Here is a 24,430-nt window from a genome sequence, read left to right on the forward strand (position 1 = left end):
GTGACGTCGCAATGAGCAACCGTCGTCACGACGAGAAGAAAATTTCCGTCCCAATGACGCGACGATATATGAAAATATGTAGCTGATTCCCTGGACGGTAATTTTGAGATTATTTCCTAATTAGACCTTAAGCATTTAATAATTTATTGCATTAATTAGCATCTAAAGTGTACCTAGGGTAAATGGGCACTAGGATTTGTGTGTGAATTAGACCTAAATAAGAAAATAACACAATTAAGAGAGAATTTTGTGTTCCAATTTGAAGGGTTTTTTCTTTCGAGGTTTCGAGTGTTTTTTACTCTCTCCGTCTTGTACTTTTCTCTTATTAGTAAAATTTCTTTTTGTCTGTAGTTTTTTATCCTCTGCGGAGGAATTTTTCCACGTAAAATTTATCTGTTCAATCTTTTCAATTTCTTCGTTATTTTACTTATTTGTTACTTACATAAATTTATTTTGTAAATAAAAAATTCTAAAAAATCAAAAGAATCAAAATTAAATAAACCGAACCAAATAACAAAAATATTCAATTTGATTAATTCAATTTTATCAAGATTTGATTTAGTTTTAATATTTAATTGTTAATACATAGAAACCAAATCAATCAAATATTCACTTTATTTTTGCTCATATACTAATTTTTTTGTAAAATAAAGTAGGGATGCTATCAAACGAAAAGTAAGTTCAACCAATAAAAAAATTAATCTCGATTAATCTTTAATTCAATTGAAATCATTGATTTTATAATTATTGAATAAATAAGGGTTTAAATGTTCTTATGTGCATATTTTCTTTCGATTTAAAAGTTTGAAGGATTTAAATAAATAGATGTAAGCATTATCGATATGAGTTACTAATTCTTTTATTATGATAGATTTCTAATGATGTAAACACTTGAGCATAAAGTATACTCAATTTTATTAATAAAATTGAACTTTCAACTATATAATTAAAAGATAAAGTGAGCTATCATTATGTCACAATTCTAAATTTATTGGTTAATCTTTTGAAGTGTATTTTTTGTGAATTATAAAAAAATAAAGTCTTAATAAAAACGCGACTAAAATCTAAATCATAAGTGAAATAATGAACATCCCAACTATTATGTCTTCACGAATTTTTTTAAAGTGTCATTTTTAGTAACAGTTACAAATGGTAGTAGGAGTAAATATTCATCCAAGTCCCCATTTTCCTTTCAAAGAAAATCCCATTTCTAAGTGTTCTTTGCTAGATCAAATATATATATATATATATATATGTATAGACACAGCTGGCAGATCTTCATTTCTTCTTTCATAATCCACCCCCTAAATGATGCCCTGAAATGTCAAAATGCCCCATATCTCTCTCTCTCTCTCTCTTCCATCACCATTATTACACCCCCCAATAGCTCTGAATCTGAATATCTTTAATTCAAATCCCCATTCTCCATACATACTCTCATCTAGATCTAGGGCTCCCTTCATTATCTTAAAAACCCCTATATATCTACAAACCTTACAAAAAAACACCTCCCAAAATCAAAATCCCTCTCCAAATGATTCCCCAATGGCTAAGATCACCAAGCAGGGCAGCAACAACAAACCCCACAAAGTCACCTTCCCATTTCTCTTTCTCTTCATTCAAAGACATTGATGCTATCCTCAAAGAAGAAGAAGAACAACAAGTCCTCTATCCTCAATCCCCTAAAAGATCCTCCATTTTCCACCGTGTCAAGCTCTCCACCACCGTCTTACGCGCCTGGTCCTCCTCCAACCGCCGTCCACTTACTCTCCCCAACGCTGACCAACGCGTCGTTGTTTACCTCACCAGCCTCCGTGTCGTTCGAAAAACCTTTGAAGATTGCAAGACCGTTCGATCAATCCTTAGAGGACTCAATGTTCCCATCGACGAACGAGATGTGTCATTGGATTCTAGTTTCTTAGACGAGTTACAAGGGATCATTGGGCGTAACAAAAGTTTCACCCTTCCCTTGGTTTTCATCGGCGAAACGTATATCGGCGGAGCAGAGGAAGTGAAACGATTACATGAATGTGGTGAACTGAAGAAGATGATCGGTGGGTTACCGTCGGTGGTTGGGTCAAGTGTGTGTAATTTATGTGAAGGGTTGAGATTTATTCTTTGTCCACAATGCAATGGTAGCCATAAGATCTACTCTGAAAAAACTGGGTTCCGAAGTTGTGCCGATTGCAACACCAATGGTCTGGTTAGGTGCCCGTCTTGTAATCCCTCCGGTCACCGGCGAATTAGCTATCCTTTTTCGTAGCTTTAAAACTATATATTAGATTAATAAAAACAAAAAGAGAGAAACGTAATTTATTTTCTTCTACTAATTTTCGTTAGCGCATTTGACTGTGGAAAAAATGCATGTATATTTTTCTCAAAAGTAGTATATTATTATTAGGGTTAATGTCACGGTTGGTCCCTAAACTTTCACCTAATGTGTAATGTGGTACCTTAAAAAAACAAACTCAATTTAATACATGCACTATTTCATCATGTATCAATGACTTAGCAATAATCCTCATATTATTGATTTTGGGTTTTATATAATATTCATGGGTTGATTAAATTTTAAGTTATTTTTTGTAATTTTGTTTAATGTTTGAAATAGAAAAAAATCAAATAATATAATGACTCGGTAAAGTCTAGAACCTATCATATGAAATCACATGGCATCCATTTATTTGTGGTTTCCAAAGTCAGCATCTGAATTAAATGGTGTTAAGGTTTTGGGACACATGGATACGTGGTAGTTTAGTACATGTATTAAATTAGACATTATATTTGTAGAGGTATAACCTTATTGCATATTAGATCAAAGTTTAAGGGCTAGTTGTGATATTAACCCTTATTATTATTTTAAGGTGTATGCAGAAAATTGTAGTAGGAGTCCGATTGTATTTTAGAGCAAATTGGTTTGTTCTGTTAAAAATTTCATCAATTTTTATTAAAATTGGTGTGGTTAACAAAATAACATGTGATGTGCCACGTGTACTTTATATTGATGTACATGGACTAGTTTTTAACAGTGAAAATAGATAGAATTTTTAACAGAAGGGCTAGTTGGTTCTTTAATCTAATGTATAGGGACTAATTTACTTGTTTTTTTATTAAATATTGAGACAAATGTTTTAGGGAAATAACCCATGTATGCAACAAACAAATAAATAACGTAAAATTGACAAGATTGAACACATAAATTTTATGTGGAAAACCCCTCAAAAGAGGATAAAAAATCACGAACAAAAGGAAATTTCACTATAATAAAAAGAGAGTACAAAAGATGGAGAAAATTAACTCGAAACCCCGAAATAAAGACCCTTCAAAAAAAAATAGAATTCTTTCAATCTAAATATTTCTGTTATTGTAGAACCTAAAGTAACTAAGGTCTATTTATAAGCTGAAATTCGTAGCATATATGACTAAAGTATCCCTAAGTTAATCAAAGTTTAAGAAGAAACTTGAAGTGCACGTCAAGATGAAGAACTTTTCCTCAATGCGACATCACACACTATTTAATCGAAAATACGAGACATACTTCTACAATGCAATAAATTCTTAGTATAAGAGCTTTCACCCAATAGCCAGGCAATAACATAAGAATAATATAATTTCCAGTATTTTCCAGGTTGCCATATGTTATAAAAGAGTGACTAATTATTCTATCTCACGTGGTTTCCCATTGGAATCTCAATAATCCATAGTTTGGAGACTCCTTAATTGACTTGTAACTTCGTGATACAGTGGGTTTTAGGCTGGCTTTTGCTAATGTACACGTTAACATTAATTACAAGTAAAATATATACAAATTTTCTTAAATTTAACACACTAAATTATTTATACATAAAAATCATATAAATATAACCTAACTTAAAAATAATTGGTCTCATAAAATAAAGACTAAGTACCTCTTTAGACAAATGGTGTAGTACGGTGCAGTATGTTTAACTTATTTTTATCTCATATTATAATATTGTTACAATATATAATGTTATCATCGCTATTATTTTTACATTAACCGTAAGTAAACATACCACTTATCCAAACTCATACTAAGAAAACAACACCTTAATAAATAATGATAGAATCTCTTGTTAATGATGAAAAGTTTAATACTATAATCAAGTAATAAATTATAATATCTAGATTTTTTCATTTATTTATTTTCTCTTTATATTATTGATGTTTGGCATATTTTGATATGATATGAATGATTCTGATTATATGAAAAAAATTAGTAAAATAAGATTCCAGCCTAAACTTTAAAAATGTGGAAACAATATCAAGCACTTTCTTCCAGCTTTCAATGAAAAAGGAAAAAAGAAAAAGCTGTCAGCAGGCAAGCTCCCCAAGGGAGGGAATAATTGGCAAATTTACAAAATTATCATAGATTATTTTAGATAAAAGTATTATGAACCTGGGACGGATTCAAGATTTTATTTTGAAGAGGGTAAAACTTTTAACTCTGAACGAATTAATTTAATATTTTTAAAAAGTATTAATGATTTAATTGTAGAAAAGTAAAAAAATTACGCTATATAAAATTAAATGTTTCTTTTCAATATAAAAAAAATTAATATTATACTAAAATTTTTATAAATATCATTATAATTTCAAAATTAAATTAAAAAAATTTGGCCTTAATCCTATTAAATTGTACCCTCCTCTCTTTTATAAGATTAAATTCATCAATGATTCTCGAGAGGTCTTCTGCGTAAGGAGTTGAGAGGAAGATAATTTGTATTTTGTTACTCTGCGCTCTCAGTCTCGACATCAAACTCTTTTCTTTTTCCCTCGGCGATATCAGCATCTTATCAGAGGAAAATAATTCCTTAGCAATACATATAAATCAAAATACAAAAAAGTTACTAACCTAATATGTAAATGTATAGGCCAAATCAATTAATTCTGAAATTTAGCTTTAAAGTTCATATTGTGCCTCTAAATTTGTCTTAATCTTAAAAAATTAACTCTCAAATTTTACAAATGATTTTAATTTGATCCTAATTTTAAAGATTCAAAAAATATATAAAAATACATAATTATTTTAAATATAATAATAAATTTAAATTGTATATTAATATTAAATAATAATAAAAATTCCCCACCCCGTCCTTCTCCCTCCTCCTCTCCCCTCCCCTCGACCGTCCCCGGACCCCCGCCCTCCTCATCTCCATCACCGTCCCTATCCGCAGGGTTGTGGTTGGCTTCATTAATAGTAATTGGTAAACTTGAAATTTTGATTTCTCACCATCTTAATATAATAAAAGATTTTTTGGTCTATGTGATTAAGCGCCAAGCTTTTTGATGGCTCTGCAGCAGAGAGCGGGAGGGGGTACGGGGGCTGTCGTTGATGGAGGGGAAGGAGAGAGAGAGGGATGAGGTGATTTTATTTTATTTAATAATATTATAAATATTAAATTTATTATTATATTTTTTAAAAATATTTATTTATTTTTATATATTTCTTTAATTTTTAATAAAATTAAGATAAAATTAAGATTATTTATAAATTTTAAAGATTAATTTTTATAATTATGATTAAATTAATATATTAAATTTTATATATATTTATAAAATGTTTACTTGTTTAATCTAAATCAATCTTTAGGACATGTATTGAATCCGTATACGACTATACTTATTCTATTAGACATTGGTTATAAAAAAGGGTTAAATTTTATATATATTTATAAAATGTTTACTTGTTTAATCTAAATCAATCTTTAGGACATGTCTTGAATCCGTAAACGACTATACTTATTCTATTAGACATTGGTTATAAAAAAAGAGTTGTTTAATCCTTAAAACATATATAACAGAAATCCTCTTGTATTGTTATTTTTCAACATTAGTGAATTTTTCCTTTTCTGTCCGTAGTTTTTCCCGATGAGGATTTTTCACATAAAATCTACGTGTTCTTATTGATTTACGATCATTTCTATTGTTATTATCATGTAAAGTATAACAAATAAGTTAAGAATAAAATTCTCAATTTAAATGTAACAATCCTTTGTTTTATAGTAACATTTTCTTTTCTATAAGGGGACATGACATTAGTATTAGTTCTTAATTTATAAATTAAGAGTAGATTTAGATGAACAGTGCGTTTACCTGCGGTTAGTGTAAAATCAACGGTGATGGTGAGATTAAATACTGCAACGATACTATAGCGTGAGACAAAAAGTAAACTAAACGCACCGCAACACACCCAATCGTCCATCCAAACCCACCCTAAATATCTTTGAAATTTATGTTTAATATTTTATTTCTACATCATAAAATTGCATTTTAATGCAAACATATAATCATAAAAATACAATGTCAATGGCAAATAAAAATATTGCTCTAAGGAGCATTGAAGCCACAACTTTCAATTCATTGTAAATCATCAAAAATTTATTTTGTAAATTTTTTACAAAATAAATTATATTATTAAGGGTATTTTGTGTTTTATATATTTATAAATAAAAAATTACTCATAATGATATGGATAAATTATACCATTAGTTATTAAATTATGAGTAAATTTTTGTTTCGGTCACTTAACTAAAAAGTTTCAATTTGGTCATTGAACTATTTGAATGTTTTAATTTAAGTTGTTAAATTATTTAAAAGTTTTTATTTAAGTCACTGGTTGTTAAGTTTTTTTTTTTAAAGTTTCACCAACGAAATCCAAGTAATGATTCGACGACCGATATGGTGAATCAATACCCATCGACGAGTAGAAGAATATACCAACAAGATAAGCGCAACTTAACAAACAAATGCCTCTAAAACAGTAACAAAATTAACAATAAAACAAGAGTTATACAATATCCAAACAATAACAATAAAATAATTGTAACATAAGAGTAAAATGGTAGCTAATGAAAAACAATAAGAAAATAGCAACAAAACAATAAAAAGAACTTTTTTTTTCATATTCGATTTGGGCCTCCGGCCCATTTTATAAATAGGCATTTTTTTGCCCAAGCCCATTTTTCATGTTTATATTTTTACCCAAATCTTCTCACTTTTCGGGCGAACCTTCGGATCGGGTCAGGTGGCCCGACCCATGAATAGGTCTAGTTCTTATGTATTTTAATTTTTTAGTTCTTTTATTTAAAAATTATATAAAAGTATGAAAACACAAAAAAGCCATCAATTTAATAAAAATTTATAGTAATAATTTCGTAACCGAGTTGGCACCCAATTAACTCATGACACCAACTTAGTCAAGAGTTTTATTAATAGTATAAATGTTAAAAACATGTTTCACTAAATGTATTTCACAAAAACTAATCTTTAGGTATAAAGATAAATTTAGTTCTTAAAGTTTACATTTTTTTAATTTGGTCCTTATTCTATTTTTAGCTAAATTTAACCTCAAGCTTTTAAAAGTTGTTAAATTTGATCATTAACATTTCAAAAGAGTTGAATTACTATTTTAATGGAAATACAAAGTTAAAATTTTTAAACGTAACAACTTGTATGACTACCCACGTTTACTTCATTTTTTTAATATGTTTATAATTTTGAAATTATTTGTCGATGTAGCATATAAGACAAATAATGTCATATTAATATGAAGTACTTGTGGACTGCCAGACATGTTACCATGATAACATTGTTAAATGATTATGGTTTTAGTCAATATTTCTATTAAAAAAAAGTAAATTGACACTTTTTGAAAGGGTAAAGCCAAATTTAGTCAAAAAAAGAATAAGAGCCAAATTGACAAAAGATATAAATGTTGAGGGTTAAATTTATCATTATGCCTATTTTTATCTACTAGTTGCACTACCAATGTTAATTTACAATTTTTATATTGTTTAAATTATCATTTGGAGCCTGAACTTGATGATTATTTTTCTATTGAGGTTTAAATTTTTTTAAATTTAAGTTAGACCTCAAACTTGATAATTGTTCATACAGTGGGGCTTGAGCTGCACAACTATTCTCATATTGGGGCTTGAACTTTTTTTTATCTAAATTAATCCCTGAACTTGATAATTATTCCTACAATAGCTTGAATTTTAAGATTTTCAAAAAAAATTCATAAACTAACTTATATAAAAAGAGTTCAGGTCCAATACGAGAGTAATTGTCAAATTCAAACTAAAAAATAATTTAATCCAAAAAGAAAAGAAGAAAATTCAACTCAAAATGGAGCTTTCTATCATATCTAATAATCTAATCAATCAGAGTTGTTGGGCCGGCCCATAATTTCCCCTTTACTTTTTTTTTTCTCTGTTGAAACGCAAGCCTTATTCACGTGCCAATCACTGTCCGTCAGATATGAATCCGAAGGATGTTGTGTAATCCATATAATGTTGGTTTTCTGTTAAAAAGTGGGTTTCGAGAAAACGACACGACAGGCATTAAACCAAGTGGGCTGCTCCAAGCCATTATCACCATTCTTCAATATTTCCTTACCACACAAAATTTTATTTGTCAAATCCTTTTGCTTCATTTGAAGTGATATTCTTCTAACTTTTTTCCCCCCTTTTTCCCAATTAAAAGAAAAACAAAACCCCTATACATTATAATCTAAAAGTTTTTTATCTAATTGTCGATTGAGTGTTTGTTCAATTGGTATGGTCATTATTACTATTACGTGAAGACGTAAATTTGAGTGCTTTGAAGTATATTATCCTCTTATTTATGAGTTAGGGAAGAGCTATGAATAGTTCTAAACATTACTTCAGAAAGAGTATATTAAGATAATTTTAGGGATTTAAATTAAAAGAAATTTGGATAATACTCACACATATTTTTACATAGGATGAGTTTCAAACCTAAACCTTTTAAGATTCGGTACTTTAATTACTGTCATCAAAAAATTAAAGAATATAAATTATTTATTAAAAATAAAATAAATATGTTCTTAGACCAAATGGTTTCTTTTTGGAACAATTTCCTTTCTTTTTCTAAAACAACATTTAGAACTATTCATATCTCTCTCAACTCATAAATAGGAGGATAATGCGCTTCAACGCACTCAAATGCACATCTTCTTGCATTGACAATAATACTCATACTAATTGAGTTTATACTCAATCAGTTAGACCAACTAGAGTTAAAAATAGTATAGTTGAGTAATGTAATTGTAAATATTAAAAATAAAATACTAAATTAAGGCAAGAAAAACATTTTGTTGGGAAAAGTCGAAAAGGTAACCTTATATCATTGGATTTAAGTCCTTTCCTTTCACCATTGATTTATAAAACACCCAATCATCTTACACAAAGAACTTTCAAATATTACTATGAGTTGAAGTTTTTGATATATATATATATATATATATATATATTTTGAATAATTTCGTTATAAATTTTGATCATACCTATTTTTTTACGTAATGTTTAAAACTATCCATAGTCTCTCCCCAATCTAAAAATAGAAGCGTAATACGCTTCAGTGCATTTAAACCCATGCCCTTTTACATTAACAATAATATCCATACCAATCAAATTAAGACTCAATCGTCTTATCTTTAAATTATATTTAAAAATTTTAAAAATATCATTTATAAAATAAAACTTTTCACTATCCGTATACTAAATAATTATTTTTAATGTACTATTACAAAATTTCATGGAGGGGATAAGAAAATGCCCCATCAATCCCCAAACTTAACTTTTATTGTGAAAGTTTTTTCTTTCAATCACATGAAAGTCTCATCTTTATCTTATGAACTATCATATCTCAACCAAACCACTCCCATAAATATTTATAATGGTGCCCCATCTACAATTATTTCTAGCCCCACTTCCATAATATATAAACAAAACAAATATAATTTCTTTTATTATCTTTTCAAATATTTAATTAATGTTTCTTTATGTCATTCTAAGATTGATGATATTACCTCATGTTGAATTACTTGATGTCTATGTTTGAAGGTAAAACTCGACGACGCTCAGTCTCCTAGCTTTGCTAATAGCTTAACTCGGCCTTACTAAAATATCTTTTCACAATAAGTGGGCCTACACAATCCTTAAAAAATATATGAGAAGAGTTTCTGTCAACATCTATCAATCTATCACCTTCTTAGGCGTAGTGACACTTCACCTAGTCTTCTTTCATAATCTCCTCATATAGACTTCTGTAGTGTTTCTAGCCGACATCCACCGTTCTACCCCTTACACTTACGAGGTAGGGTGCTTGATGGTTGGGACCCAAGCCAAGTTTGCCTCATTCTATAAATACCATCCTCTAACATCAATTCAGACACAATAGAGGAAAAAGAGAACCTAACTACCTCATTGACAACATTTTGCTCAAACATCATCCTAGCTCAAACAAAATGTTATCTTTAGTGGTTCTCTATACTACCCATGATGTGAAATGTTAGTTTTGATATTCCAAACTTTTGATATAACAATATTTAAGATATATTTTATTACTAAATCGTTTAGTATTTAAACATTTTCAACTCCAACACTTTATAAAACTTAATTGTTATACTCTCAGAAAGTTATCACCAAGAGCAAGATGACCAAGATGTCACATGTTATCCGGACTAAGGTGAATCCATACATCGGGATTGAAATGATATGGTAGATGCTTACCATCCCTCATTTTCTTTTATTAAATTTAGGTAACATCATTTTGTTTGTTCAATTGATACTAAGTGTATTTTTTTATAGTTCAAAATGTCTCAATAGAAAATTTAATATAAAATTTTTAATGGTATTAACAATCGACTTAAATTTTAAAATTAGAAAGATAAAAAGCTTAATCCTTTGGAAATAAAAATAAATGTTTTAAAAGCATGAATAGTGTACAACTTAAAAAGCATATTTTAACTTGGAAATTCATATAACTTATTAACAAATTTAATGAAATATTAAAAATTTTAATTATTTATATCTGTATTTATCCTATAATAAAAATGGTAATTGAGTTTGAGATTTGAAAAAGGAAATCAAAGATAAATCCTTTATGATATATTAAGGTGGGTTTGAATGGGCGCGTGGTGTGTTGATCTGCGATTAGTGTAAAAACAACGGTGGCGATGAGAATAAATACTGTAACGTGAGACAAAAAGTAAGCTAAATGCACTGTACCCGACCACACCGCACCCCACCGCCCACCAAGCTTACCCTAAATGTGGCATTCACTATATAACATTGTTGAAAAGAATAGTTAAGAATCTTGAATATAAATTATTAAAAACGGATATGAAAAATAAAAGAAAAATGGGATTCAGCATCAAATATTTATTTTAGAAAAAGGAAATTGATTCATGTTTGTTTTTAACTTGGGGCATTCGTGTTGTTAGCACGAAGTATCTAAATAATAGACCATACACTGTTTCCTGCTATTAAAACCTAAGAAAAATACTAATATCTATACCTTACTGTTTAAAACGTTAGAGCCTATTTAAATGCAAATTTGACAAGGAAGAAAAGACATTGAAGTTAAAGCCTTGAAAAAAGTATAGTTTGGGTGAGTCTAATTTGAAGCAATGAGGGGTCACGAACCACGTTCCACTTCTTCTTGTGCAGCTTGCAAGCTCTTGAAAAGGAGGTGCAGTCCCAACTGTATCTTCGCACCCTATTTCCGATCCGACGAGGCGAAGAAATTCGCCAAAGTCCACAAGGTTTTTGGTGCTAGCAATGTAAGCAAGATCTTGGTTGAAGTGCCTGAAGAACAGCGCGAAGACACGGTGAACTCCTTGGCGTTTGAGGCTGAGGCAAGGCTTAGAGACCCTGTCCATGGTTGCATTGGTGCCATAGCTTTGTTGCAAAGGAAGATGATCCAACTGCAACACGATTTAGCCCTTGCTAGAGCATGTTTGGCTCGGTATGTCGCAACTCCTTCCGTTATCTTCAGTTCCGATGATCATCATCGGGTTATCACCGGACCTTTCGATGATTTCCCGGTTGATTGCGGAGTATCTTTCGGCAGTTTTAACCAGAATATTTCATATGAATTGAATCAAGAAGCAAATATGTATGATTTTAGCCAAATTCCATATATATAAATATTTTCTGTCTTCCTTGAATCTGTTATTCTATGTCCTCAATATCAAATCTTGAATTAATATCGGAAATCAGAAAGGGTTTGGTGTAAATGGTATATTTAAAAGAGTGGGCATATTTGAAAGGACAAAGTGAAATTGAAAGTGTAAGCCAAAATCTCCAAAATGTAGGGCAGAGTGGTGGCTTCATTTCGGATAACTCTCCTGCCAAATCAAACAAGCATCACATGCTCTTGTTCACAAGCTTTGGCCTATGAATTATTACTCTCAAGTCATATGATATCCCATCCTATCTTAAAAAAAATATATTTTTTAATTTTAATACTGATAGATATCATTATTAGTGTGTTTCGAGATATCGTTTTGAATTTACTAATATTTTTCAATATTATTTTCATATGTAGAATAATATGTATTATTTTCTTGTACATGCAAATAAAATTTTAGAGTTTAGGATTGAAACTAGAATTTGATCCACAAGTTCACCTGTGCGGTAGTGTGTGGGTATGTGAATGAGTTTGATATTGTATTGTATAAAAAAAACCCAAATTTTTTAAACATTATATAAATAAATAAAAAATACTTTATAATACGATAAATTATTATATCAAGCTTAATTATGATAAGCCAGGAAAGTATTTGGGATTCTAAGTTTTCCAAAACAATGATTGATAAGTTGGAAAACAAGTTAGCAAGTTGGAAGCACAATCCCTTGAGGTCAAGGGTGGGCAAACACTAATTAACTCAAAGACTCTAGCTCATATGTGTAACCCATGGCCTACTTTAAAGCTTTGGCCAACATTTGCGGTAAGATAGATGGAATAGTAGGAGATTTCTAGTGGGGATCAAATTTAAGAAAGAGGAAGATGTACTTGGATAAATAGAGTGATATTTGCTTACCCAAGGACATGGGAGGGCTAGGTTTTAGACAAGCTCACCGAATGAACGAAGCTTTATTAGCAAGACAAGCCTGGCACATCAGTACGAGGAGCTCATGGTTGCTTCATGAAACTATGGTGAAGAAATGTTGTGTTAAGAAGCCGTTGATGTTATTTAAGCCAAAACTATGTGAAAAAGCATCCTAAAAAGTTGGTGAATAAATAGTGGCAAAGGAGAGTTACTACTATTGATGAACGATGTCTTCTTGATATAGAGAATTATGACCATATATTCTTGAAATGTTAATTTGCGAGAGAATTGTGATTTGGATTTGAGTATGGTTTAAGGATTTTCGAATTGGATTTATCCAATATTACAGAGTAGATCAAAAAATGAATCGTATGTAAAAGTTCAAATGAAATTGAATGAGAAATGGTGATTGTTTTGACTCCTACATTTTTTGGTGCTATAGGAATAGTCTTTTAAAATGTACTCATGAAAAACGAATGCTCGAGACAAAAAGGAAGAACAATTAAAAATAGTACAAACGAACTAAGAATTAATACAATTCAATCTAAAGCACATAATTACACATAATAAATTGAATTAAAACTCATATATAACAATTGCATGAAAATCGATACATATAATTACACGTGATAAGTATTAAAACTTTATTTGCTTTTGACATTAAACCATCATTTATAACACATACCCCTCCCCTGAAAAAAACTAGAGTGGTAGATAAACAAGATTTCATTACTACAACTAGAGAAACAACTAATTTATGTACAATAAGATGCATGTTATCCCCATTAAACCAGCAATTTCACTTCATCTTTGTGGTTGGATCATTAGATGGATACATCATAGTTAGTTGAAACAAAAGAAGATATTATAGTCACATGGATTATCAGACTCAGCTTCTATTCTCAGATTTCTGTTTCTTCCCTGTATTTAATGCATGCAAAGGAGAACTTATAATACGAGTCAGATTTATTTTATTTTAAAGAGTAAATTAATCATTTATGTTAAAAATTCATCTACGTATACGGTTAAAAATTAGAGTGACTAATAAAATAATCAAGTAGTGACATGCAACAAGTAACGTACGAAATTAATTAATTTTCAAAAGTAGAAATGAATAATTTTTTTAGCGAAAAAAATTACCAAACCACCATCGTATTTTTACCTAGTCAAACCATCTATAAACCATCAAAAGCACTGATCCTATTTCATTGATCATCAAAATTCAATTTTTAGTCAAAGGAAGTAAAATTTAAACATGGGTATAGTAAATGAAGCAAATTTATAAGAGCTGAGCAATTGAAATGCTTTTCCCGCTTTGATTTCTCCATTTCCAACTGAGCACCCACAAGCATCTTCATTCTTTGAAACTCCACATCTTTAGTGAACTCAATTCTCTGTTTCTCGAGTTCCATCATTTGATGTTGCTTCCAGCTCTTGATTCTCTCATAGATCTCTCTGAATTTCAAAATCGATCTCGCTAATTCACTAAAACTAGCTTCATTGGATAATCCAACATCCTCCAACCGCCGATGACTCTCCGTCGACTTTACCCCCGATTTCGATTTGGATTTGAGCATGAAAGTAAAGCCGGTAAGCTTTTTATCACCACCGATGAGAGAATCCATGCGATTAAAAACCAGCCATCTCAAAGGTGGCGGTTTAGTTCTTTCCACCTCGTATTTTTTCTTCAAGGTGTCGATCCGGTTCTTGCACTAGACATCGGTTTTCTTAGGCTTAACGCCGTTTTGACAGGAGTTAACTGTGTCAGCAACTTCTTGCAAGTCATTTCGACGGAGTTTACCTCTGTTAAGTCTTGAAAAACAGTCACCCCATGCCTTGATAAACGTAGCCGTGGCTCCCGGCCGCCACCAACAGAGGAGTGGGTGTTGAGAGAGTTTATGGTAAGAAGCAGTTAAGGTTTTTGGGGGGTGAGATGGAGGGTGGATGAAGATAAAAGAGGAAGAGGAATGAATTGAGGAGAAGCACAGCAGAGGATCGGCCGTGCATTTTCTTTAGGTGATCGGCGGTGACGTTAACTCTCCCTTGTTGGGGTTAGAGTTGGGACGTGATGGAATGGGGTGTTGTCTATTATCTCAATCGTACGTCCATGTTATTATCCTATGGCATTCCTCTGCTCTTCAAGTGAATTTCTTAGAATTTGTAATTTCGAACAAAATTTTCTTTTTTTTAGCAAGAACAAATTTTTATAATTTAATTTTAAATGCATTTATTTGAAATTTTACATAATAACATATATATTATTCAATGCTTAAATAAAGCTTAATCATTCAATATGAAGTAAAGATGAAAACTAGCTTAACAATTATTAGTATTTATTAGTAAAATTAAAATTTTCTTTTAGTTTTTTCACTAGTTCAGAATGAATATGAACATATAGTTGTTCAAGTTCAAATGAATTTGGACAACTTTTTATTCCGATTCCTCCTGTATGCGCATTTTTATTATTTTCTTTAATGTTTCCATTCCCCACGCTAGTGCAATTAACAATCAAATCGATGAACTTACGGTTATCATTAACGAAAGGGCACAAGTATGCATACAGCAATGACCCCTACAACATTCAACTCAATTAATTGATTGAATGGATGCAAATCATTAATCATCCAACCAAGCAAAAGGCTAAGGCAAAGAATAGATGCAAAGTCCCTCAAAACATTTTCATCATTTTACAAAACTAATTACATTCCATTGGGGGCAAGAAACTGATTTGGTTGTTTCTCGAGGTCATTTGAATTCATCCCAATCAAATGGGGAAGACCCCAAAATCAAATCCACTAATCGACCTTTTCTTCATCAATCCCTCTTTAGGCATAAATAAATATAGGTGCTCAATTGATTCTAGGCTTTTCCTATCAAAAGAATATGACCTTTTCTGAACCATACCCAAAAACACCATAAGCATTGTGAAACAAAGAGAAAATAAACTATATTTGCAGCACTTAACAAAGACACCCATCACAAAGCTAACATCAAAAAAGATAAGCATTTAGTTCTAAAAAGAAAACATTGTTCATGTAGATGAAAATAGGGTTCAACAAAAATACAAAACTAAACCATAAAAATTATAAAGATAAATCTCAAATCCTTTAACAAAAAAGAAAGTACCCATCAAGCAACATTAGGCTACTTAGATCTTTGTCTCATCTTTCTTCTCTTCCTCTTCAAACGCCTCATACGCTTCTTCTTCCACTGTAATTACCAAAAGAGAAAAATAAATAAATATAACCATCAGTTTTTCAATGAGAAAGAATCAATGAAAAGAACAGAGAGATGTGTAGATTCTTTTTACCTTAGCTCTCATGGTGAAAAGGGTTCGAAATTCGTTTCCTTTTGCAGTCTCAGGATCGGGTATCTTCTAGAGAGCACGCGGCGAGAATTGAAGGAAGAACACTCTCATTTGAGATCATATATATCGAATAGCTAAACCCTAGAAGCCTCAATAGTGCGGTTTGGTAAGTGTTGGGGAATTGGGCTCTGAGATTATATTGGGTTAATGGAATCTAACCAGATTTCAGCCCAAAATAAAATGTGTTTTTAGAACTGGTTAGGTCACCGATTTTCGGCCCATTTGGTTTAAATTAAATAAATTATAAAAATAAAAAAATTTTACAATTTTCAATTCAACCATCTATTCAACTAATTTTTTAATTTGATTTAACCAGTTCATACCGATTCACAAATCAATCAATTTTTTTTATCTTACTTTATATTGATATACTGTTCGGTTCCTCGTACAACCTTACTTTAAGTAATAAAATTGAGATTGTTTGATAAAACAAATTAAAATTTGTACTTATTTCTCTTTTAAATTAAATTAGCCTAGTCATTTATGAATTTAGTCATTTTTTGAATCTATTATATACTTAATTGGAGGTATTTATAGGTCAGGTTCGTCCTAAATATGATATTAATACACTTTATATTTTGTAAGCCCAACCTAAAATATGTGCCTAAAATTTTACCCAAGCTTATCCATTTTTTTAAACGGTTAACTTAAGCCCATTTTAGGCCTTCCCATTCTATTTTTAATTTAATTTTTTATTAATTAAAATTTTATATATGGTTATCTTAATAATTTTAATGTTTACATTATACTACTGTAGATTTAATTTTTATATGTTATAAACTACATAATATGATTTTCTTAGAAATTTAATCAGTTGGAAATTGATTTAATGTTTAGTATGTGAAAGAGAAATTTTATTTAGTATTTTAATCTTTTATTTTAAGAAAAACCAATAAAAGCGCAAATAATGAATTTGGAACCAACACCAATTGAATTAGTAAAATATTATATTTGACACTCAATCAAAGCTTTATTTTGATATGTTTATACATTTTAATTTTAATATGCATAATTTATTATCTCAATCAGTTGTATGTGTATATATATACTTACTATTATTTAAGCTTCGATTGAGTTGGTATCATGAGTCAACTAGACACCAATTCAATTAGGGAAATTACAAAAATGTCTTTTCGTAATTAAAATAAGTTATATCATTTGAAGGTATTTTAGTCTTTTTATTTTAACAAAAATAAATAAAAATATGCATATAGCGAATTTGAACCCACATCATTTGATTTAATTTTTATTTTAATATCGTATATATTTTATGTGTTATTATGATTAATTTCAAACCATAAGTTTCATTATTTATTTTATATTATTTTTAAACAAGCATTTGTGTTCTAAATCCGTAATTTCCACATGCATACAGGTGTGATAGGATTTCTAGTATTAATAATATTGTTAATTGAGTTGGTGTCACAAGTCAACTCGACACCAACACACGATTGATGACAAAATCATGATAAACAATTTAAGTGCATTTAGTATTGTTAATATGATATATTTATGTATGTTTAAATTTCATTTTACTTACAAATTAATCTATTTTTTATTTTAATATCATACATATTTTATGTATTATTATAGTTAATTAATTTCAAATCATATGTTTCATTATTTATTGTATATTATTTTTAAATACGCATCTATGTTCTAAATCTATAGTTTTCACATGCATACACGTGTGACAGGATTTTTAATAATAATTATGATTGTACTTTCTTTATATTTTAAGATTTTAAAAACAATAGTTATTAGACACCAATAAAATAGTGTCACGTCATTAAATTTTAAATATAACAAAGTATTATTATACATTCATTTATATCTACTATCTTCTCCAACTGAATTTAACTTTAATTAAATTACTTAAAAAGATTAATTTTATAAACTATAAAAAAATCTTTTCTTCTTTTACAATATCATTTTAGTTATTTTTTTTAAATTTTGTGTATGAAAAATTAGTTTCTAGAGAGTGGATTTTTCTTTTTTCATCTTAAATTATTTTCTATTTCATATTATGCATTTTTAAAAGTAAAAATTATATAGCATTGAATCTTCAGTAATAAAATTTATGTAAATTTTAAAGTTTTTATATTATTTGATTTTTATTTTATTTACTTATGTTTTTTTTTAAATTAGAGTTGAAGAGTAGGTTGAATATAAATGAGTATATAATAATACTTTATTATTTTTAAAATTTAATGACGTGACACTATTTTATTGGTACTTAAAACAATACTTTTAAAATGATTCTAATATAAGTTATTCCTTAAGTATTTTACATTACTTAGGTATTTTACTTGGTATTTAACGTTACTTAAGTATTTTACTTGGTCTCCGGTATTACAAAGAAGTTATTACTTCTTTTACATGGCAGATGAAATTAAAATTGATTTACTCTTTTTACCCTCAATATGGTGGTGTTTCAACATGTTGTCCAATTCATTGGAAAACCTTTCCATGGCTAATGCTGGCAAACAAATTGGCACCAAAGTGCCAACTTGTCCTTCCTTGTTCTTGGTTGGTATGAAAAAGCTTACCAATCCAATGGCATTAGCCGGTCCTGCAAACACTGCCTTTCCCCATCCGTAATCAACATTTTCGAATCCCATGTGCGTTAAATCCGATATCCCATACGACCCGATAGCAGCCGGGACATTGAGTGATTTACCTCGAATCGCAAATAAATCTGCCGTGGATTTTATATATTCCTCTGTCACATTTGCTTTTGCTTTCTTTATTAGTTCCACTGCATACCCAACAGGATTATGGCAGAGGTTTTTAACTGTTGTAATTGCTGTTGCGGAGACCAAAACGTTCCCGTAATATCCTGATGGCAATGGAGGATTGAATTTGGAACGTACGTTAGCAATGCACAACATGCGTACCTTTTCGTAAGGATCGAGATTTATAGCAATGGTTCGACAACGCCATAAACAAGCTATTATGAGTTCGAACTTGGTGCAATGGCGAAGGTGGAGAGGGAGGAGACTACGAAGAAGTGAAACTTCAACGGGGCCAAAGAAAAAGGAACATTCAACCATGTTGTCCATGATGACGGTAGCTTCCACTTGGTCATACTCATGGTGGGTGAATGTGACTCGTGGTGGGTCTCGAGCATTTAAGAGATGTCTTTCCCAAACAGGTGGGATGGAAGGAGTGACTGCACCTCGCGCCATTTCACCAATTGTGGACATGAATTGTTGAAAGCCGAAGGCGTCACACATGACATGATTGAAGCGAAGGGCAAAGATGAAACCACCACATTTCAGCTGTGTTACCTATTAACCAAAAAACTAATATCAATTATGCAACAAAATATGTATCGTGAAAGTAAAAAAGGTGGAACTGAAACCACCATAGCCTAATTCTTGGCTCCAATTAAATTTGTAGTGTCTATAGGTGTCGTTCAAGAAAATTTCAGTAGAAGAAAGTTTTTTTTTTTAATCTCACCGATGATTTAAAGGAAGCCTTAGTGTAGGCTTGGATATAACATGCATACCAAGTGTGAGTCCTACTTAAAATCGGCAGTGAATACTTTTATATAAATTAGATTAAGGTATTTCTATAACACAAGCGAAGAAAATTATGTAACAAATATTTTTAAAAAATTGATTAAAAAACAAATAAAGAGAGAAAAAAAGAACCATCATTGATAGGAAATTTATAACCTGAATCAACAGCAATGGGCAATTTAACATTGCTTGAGAGCCAGGTACATCAAATAACAGTTCTTCAAAGCAAGGAAATGGTGGTTGAAGTGGTTCACCAAATTGTTCAAGTGTAACATCAGCATCAGCCTTTATAAACATCACACCTTCACCATTGCAATCTACTATAAGATTACCATTAGCACCTTCCTTTAGTCTACCAGCAAATGGATAATAAAAGACTAGGGTTTGTGCAAGTGCCTCCTTAATAACCTTAGCAATATCCTTCCCTTCCATGGAGGGTTCGTACCGATAAAATTGGACCGCTGGAAATTGGACCTGAAGACTCTTTTGATCATCAATGTCTGATAATAGTTTTTGTTCATGTGGTGTAGGCTTGGCCGGAGCGACAAGTTCGAGTTTGCATCGTCGAACGGTGAATGCAAGAGGGATGCTCGAAGGTGTTGCCATGACACGAAAATGTGAGATAATAGAAAAGAATGGAATACCTAGCTTATGGTGCTTAATCAAGTGTTTTCAAATTATTTATATAGGAGGAATTAAGAGCAAACTAACAAGTTTCAGGTTTAATGATAGAAATGTGTTTTAAGGGAAGTTCCCATCATCATTTTAATTGGATAGTTAAAGATATTAATTATTCTGACTAAACTAAAGCCATTGTAAAAGTAGAGGATCAAATTATGTCAAATTAAAATATAACGACTAAATTTCAATGTAAGCATAGTAGAAATATTAAAATTGCAATTTTAGCATTATCTTATAATGATTGAAAAAAGAAAAAAAAAGTTCTATCATTAGTTAGTCCAAATAATCAACACCTTTAACAATTTCGGTAATTGACGTGGATTCTTAAAAAAAAAAAAAGGCTTAATACATTATTTTGTAATTAAATTTGACAACTTTTTCTAACATAATATATGTGTTTTTTGTTTAATATAGTACATGTATTTGACAAAAGATATGCATTTTGGTACCTAAAATAATGATGTTAATCTTTTAGTGTTTAATTTGGGTTTTATAGTTGATTTGATGAAAATCATATTAGCTAATGATATTAGAAACTAACTAATTTCATCAAATCAATACTAAAACCTAACTTAAATTACATCGATCGGATTGAATTTCATAAATTAAACGCAAAATTAAACAAATTCGCAATCAACGCTATTTATTCAATTAACAAAATCATGAAATTCAAACCTAATAGTATTAGTAATTAACTTTCATCAAATCGACTTAAAACTCGAATTAAATGCTAAACAATTAACATTAAAAAAGTGTCAAACTCGAGTATTACATGATTTATTAAATAAATAAAAACTTATTTCCACTAATAATGCCAAAATAAAGTTTTTGTTAGAGCAATATTTTATTAAAAAATCTCTATCAAAAATTAAATGATAATATTAACTATTTCGATTAATTAATAACATTATAAAATATAAGAATCGGATTATGTTAAAAATTAAAACTAAAATTTAGACATAACAGAGAGGTTAAAATAAAATTTAACCATTTTTCTTATAATGCAATAATAATAACAACAACAACAACAACAACAACAATAATAATAATAATAATAGTGGAACACGTTTATATATAGGTATATATATAGATAACCTCATCTATAGATAACCTCATCTAATTAGGACTGTTATGTTCATTTTCTGGATGCTTTGCTTGGCCGCAAAGTTTTAATGACTATCAATACGCCTACTTCGTGCAGTATTGTCTTTTGGTGTGGACTTAATTTGCTACTTTCTCCTACGGAACTCCTCCGTCCACCGTACCTGATTTATGTAATTATGCACATTTACTTAGTATTAGAGGTGTGCATGGGTCGGGTCGGGCACAACTAAAAATTTAGGCTTGCTAGGCCCGGGCCTGGCCCAAAAAATGGGCCTAAAATTTTGCCCAAACCCGACAGAATAAAAATGTTAAAATTCGGGCCCGACCTGGCCCGCCCATATTAATTTTATATAATTTTAAAATATATATAAACTATCAAAAATACTAAAAACATTAAAATAAATATTTCTCAACAAATTGAAAATAAATTTTAAAAAATATGTATACTTAAATAACACTAAAATAGATGCAACTTAACAAGCAAATGCTTCTAAAATAATAACAAAATTAACAAATGTCTTTAAAGTAATAAAAAAATTAACAATAAAATAAGTTTTATACAATATTCAAACAAATAACAACAAAATAGTAGCAACATAATAGTAAAATAGTAGCAAAATAGGGAGAAAAAAATAAGAAAAAATATTAAAAAATAGATTTTTTGTCATGTAGTGAGTTCGGGCCGGGCCAGGCCAGGCCAGGCTCGGGCTAAAAATGCCTTACCTAAGACCTGGCTCGTTTTTGAAACGGGCCTTATTTTTTTGCCCAAGCCCATTTTTCAAGCCTATATTTTTGCCCAAACCCTCCCACATTTCGAGCGGGCCTTCGGGTCGGGCCACCATGCACACCTCTACTTAGCATATTATTCTTTTTTTTCATCATTCGATGTTACATTCAACATTTCATTCTTTATCACTTAATGACATGTATTCATACATTCATTCACATCAATTTCACACACATATATATAATAGCTTCATTAACATGCCTAGTTTGGCTAACACATACAAGTGCATCTAGGGTTCGCACATTTTGAGTTCGCACATCTAGGGTTCACATATATAGAGTTTACACAAATTAGGGTTTGCATATAGAGTTCGCAAAATAAACAAATAGGGTTTGCATATTCCTACAAGTAGAGTTTGCATAAATAACATATAGGGTTCGCATATTAGTGCATGTAGGGTTCGCATATTAGTGCATGTAGGATTCGCAAGTTATACAGATAGAGTTCGCATGGCATAACAAATATGGTTCGCATGTATATCCCTTCTAGGGTTCTCATAAATAAATTATGAGATCTCATGCTAAATCTTATAAGGTTTTGTATATGTGTTCGCATATATAGGAGGTCACCTATAGGGATTCACATACATGAGGCTCGCCTATAGGTGTTCACATACAGGGGGTTCGCCTATAAGGATTCGCATACATGGGGCTCGCATACAGGGGGTTCGTATGTACAGATTACTTACTTTTGTAAAACTTTAATTAATCATACATAATGACTAAAGTTTAGATCCCACACCTGATTGAAGACACAAAAACCTTAATTTTTGGATGAGGAGTTCAGTAATCTACTGGGAGAGAGGGATGATTTTGAAAATCTTGAAATCTTTAGTTGAAAATTGATTCAACAATGGAGGAGAAAAGAAAGAACTTTAAGAGTTTTTCTTGAAAAATTTTCTAGATGAAAAATTCTAGGGTTTGAAAAGATTGATTATTTATAAAACTCTTTTTCCCTAATGAAAATAGGTTTTAAGAATTCATGTAGAATTAGGATTGTTTTAAATTAATGATTAAATTTAAAAAACAGTTTTTGGGTTGGGCTAGTTTGAAAGTTCAACACTTTTATGGGGTAAAAATAAGAAAATAAAATATTTTGACTGAAAGGTGCACAAAGGGTTTCAAACCTGAGACCTAAAGAGAAGTTAAGGCCTTACAACTGAAACAACAAGCTCATTCTTGTTACTTTCTTAACACATAATTTTTAAGGCATTCTAATTCTCTTACCCTATGTTTAAAAAAATAAAATCTAAATTTTATCTCTACTTTTTCTAACCCTATTTTTGGAATGTGACAAATCTCCCTCCTTTAAAAAATTGTCCTTGAGTTTTAACTTACCTTATCCGAAAAAGTGAGGATATTGTTGATGAATCAACTCCTCAAGTTCCCACGTTGCTTCTTTGGTTCTATGGTTTTGCCATAAAACCTTAACTAAAGGAATTTGTTTATTTCTTAGGGTCTTAACATCTCTATCTATTATTCTAATTCGTTCCTCTTCAAAAGATAAGTCCGGTTGGAGCTCGATCTCTTCAACAGGAACGATATGGGAAGGACCAGAACAATAGTGTCGTAACATTGACACATAGAACACATTGTAGATTCGATCTAACTCAAGAGGTAGTTCAAGTTGGTAAGCCATAGGGCCGATCTGCTTTTGTACTCGGTAAGGACCGATGAAACGAGGACTCAATTTTCCTTTTCTACCGAACCTTAAAACTTTTTTTTCCAATGCGAGACTTTTAAGAAGACTTATTCTTCGACATTGAATTCAATATATTTTCACTTTAGGTCGGCATCTGACTTATGTAGATTTGAGGTCGTTTTTAATCTTTCTTGAATTAGATGTATTTTATCTTCGGCTTCCTACACCAATTCAGGATCCATTATTTTTCTTTCTTTCAATTCCGTCCAATATAGGGGTGTGCAACATTTTCGCCCATAAAGTTCTTTGTATGGTGTCATCTTTATGCTTGCTTGGAAACTATTGTTGTAAGCAAAATCAGTAAGTGATAAAAATTCTTCTCAACTGCCTCGAAAATCAATAACACAACTTCTTAACATGATTTCCAGAATTTGAATAACTCTTTC

At 30.5% G+C, this 24,430-nt stretch overlaps 3 protein-coding genes, 1 long non-coding RNA gene and 1 pseudogene across 4 annotated transcripts; 2 read left to right on the top strand and 3 right to left on the bottom strand.

The window, feature by feature from the left end:
• Positions 1-1,254: 1,254 nt before the first annotated feature.
• Positions 1,255-2,500, top strand: LOC108461860 (uncharacterized protein At5g39865-like). Its single transcript, XM_017761828.2, has one exon. The coding sequence runs from the start codon at positions 1,535-1,537 to the stop codon at positions 2,261-2,263; it is 729 nt and encodes a 242-aa protein (XP_017617317.1). The 5' UTR covers positions 1,255-1,534; the 3' UTR covers positions 2,264-2,500.
• Positions 2,501-11,327: 8,827 nt separating this feature from the next.
• Positions 11,328-11,995, top strand: LOC108465713 (LOB domain-containing protein 21-like). The gene has a single exon (XM_017766099.2). It carries the CDS (start codon positions 11,456-11,458, stop codon positions 11,972-11,974), a length of 519 nt encoding a protein of 172 aa, XP_017621588.1. The 5' UTR covers positions 11,328-11,455; the 3' UTR covers positions 11,975-11,995.
• Positions 11,996-13,947: 1,952 nt separating this feature from the next.
• LOC108465710 (trihelix transcription factor ENAP2-like) lies at positions 13,948-15,639 on the bottom strand (annotated as a pseudogene).
• Positions 15,640-15,886: 247 nt separating this feature from the next.
• Positions 15,887-16,391, bottom strand: LOC108463035 (uncharacterized). Its single transcript, XR_001867980.2, has 2 exons — positions 16,191-16,391; positions 15,887-16,090 (listed from the first exon to the last, which is right to left on the bottom strand). It is a non-coding gene; the product is annotated as an uncharacterized LOC108463035 (long non-coding RNA).
• A 2,159-nt stretch (positions 16,392-18,550) lies between these two features.
• LOC108465711 (benzyl alcohol O-benzoyltransferase-like) lies at positions 18,551-20,425 on the bottom strand. Its single transcript, XM_017766097.2, has 2 exons — positions 19,928-20,425; positions 18,551-19,537 (listed from the first exon to the last, which is right to left on the bottom strand). Exons 1-2 carry the CDS (start codon positions 20,375-20,377, stop codon positions 18,623-18,625), a joined length of 1,365 nt encoding a protein of 454 aa, XP_017621586.1. The 5' UTR covers positions 20,378-20,425; the 3' UTR covers positions 18,551-18,622.
• Positions 20,426-24,430: the final 4,005 nt, after the last annotated feature.

Source organism: Gossypium arboreum, chromosome 13 (genome assembly GCF_025698485.1).
Source record: "Gossypium arboreum isolate Shixiya-1 chromosome 13, ASM2569848v2, whole genome shotgun sequence".
In the NCBI taxonomy this organism is placed as follows: domain Eukaryota; kingdom Viridiplantae; phylum Streptophyta; class Magnoliopsida; order Malvales; family Malvaceae; genus Gossypium; species Gossypium arboreum.

What these genes read in the sequence shown, in the direction of transcription:
- LOC108465713 (XM_017766099.2), top strand. Translation starts at nt 11,456, where the DNA reads ATGAGGGGTCACGAACCACGTTCCACTTCTTCTTGTGCAGCTTGCAAG.
- LOC108465711 (XM_017766097.2), bottom strand. Translation starts at nt 20,377, where the DNA reads ATGGCAACACCTTCGAGCATCCCTCTTGCATTCACCGTTCGACGATGC. An exon ending in GCCCATTGCTGTTGATTCAG is followed by an intron (nt 19,538 to 19,927) that starts GTTATAAATTTC and finishes TTTGGTTAATAG; the next exon opens with GTAACACAGCTGAAATGTGG.
- LOC108461860 (XM_017761828.2), top strand. Translation starts at nt 1,535, where the DNA reads ATGATTCCCCAATGGCTAAGATCACCAAGCAGGGCAGCAACAACAAAC.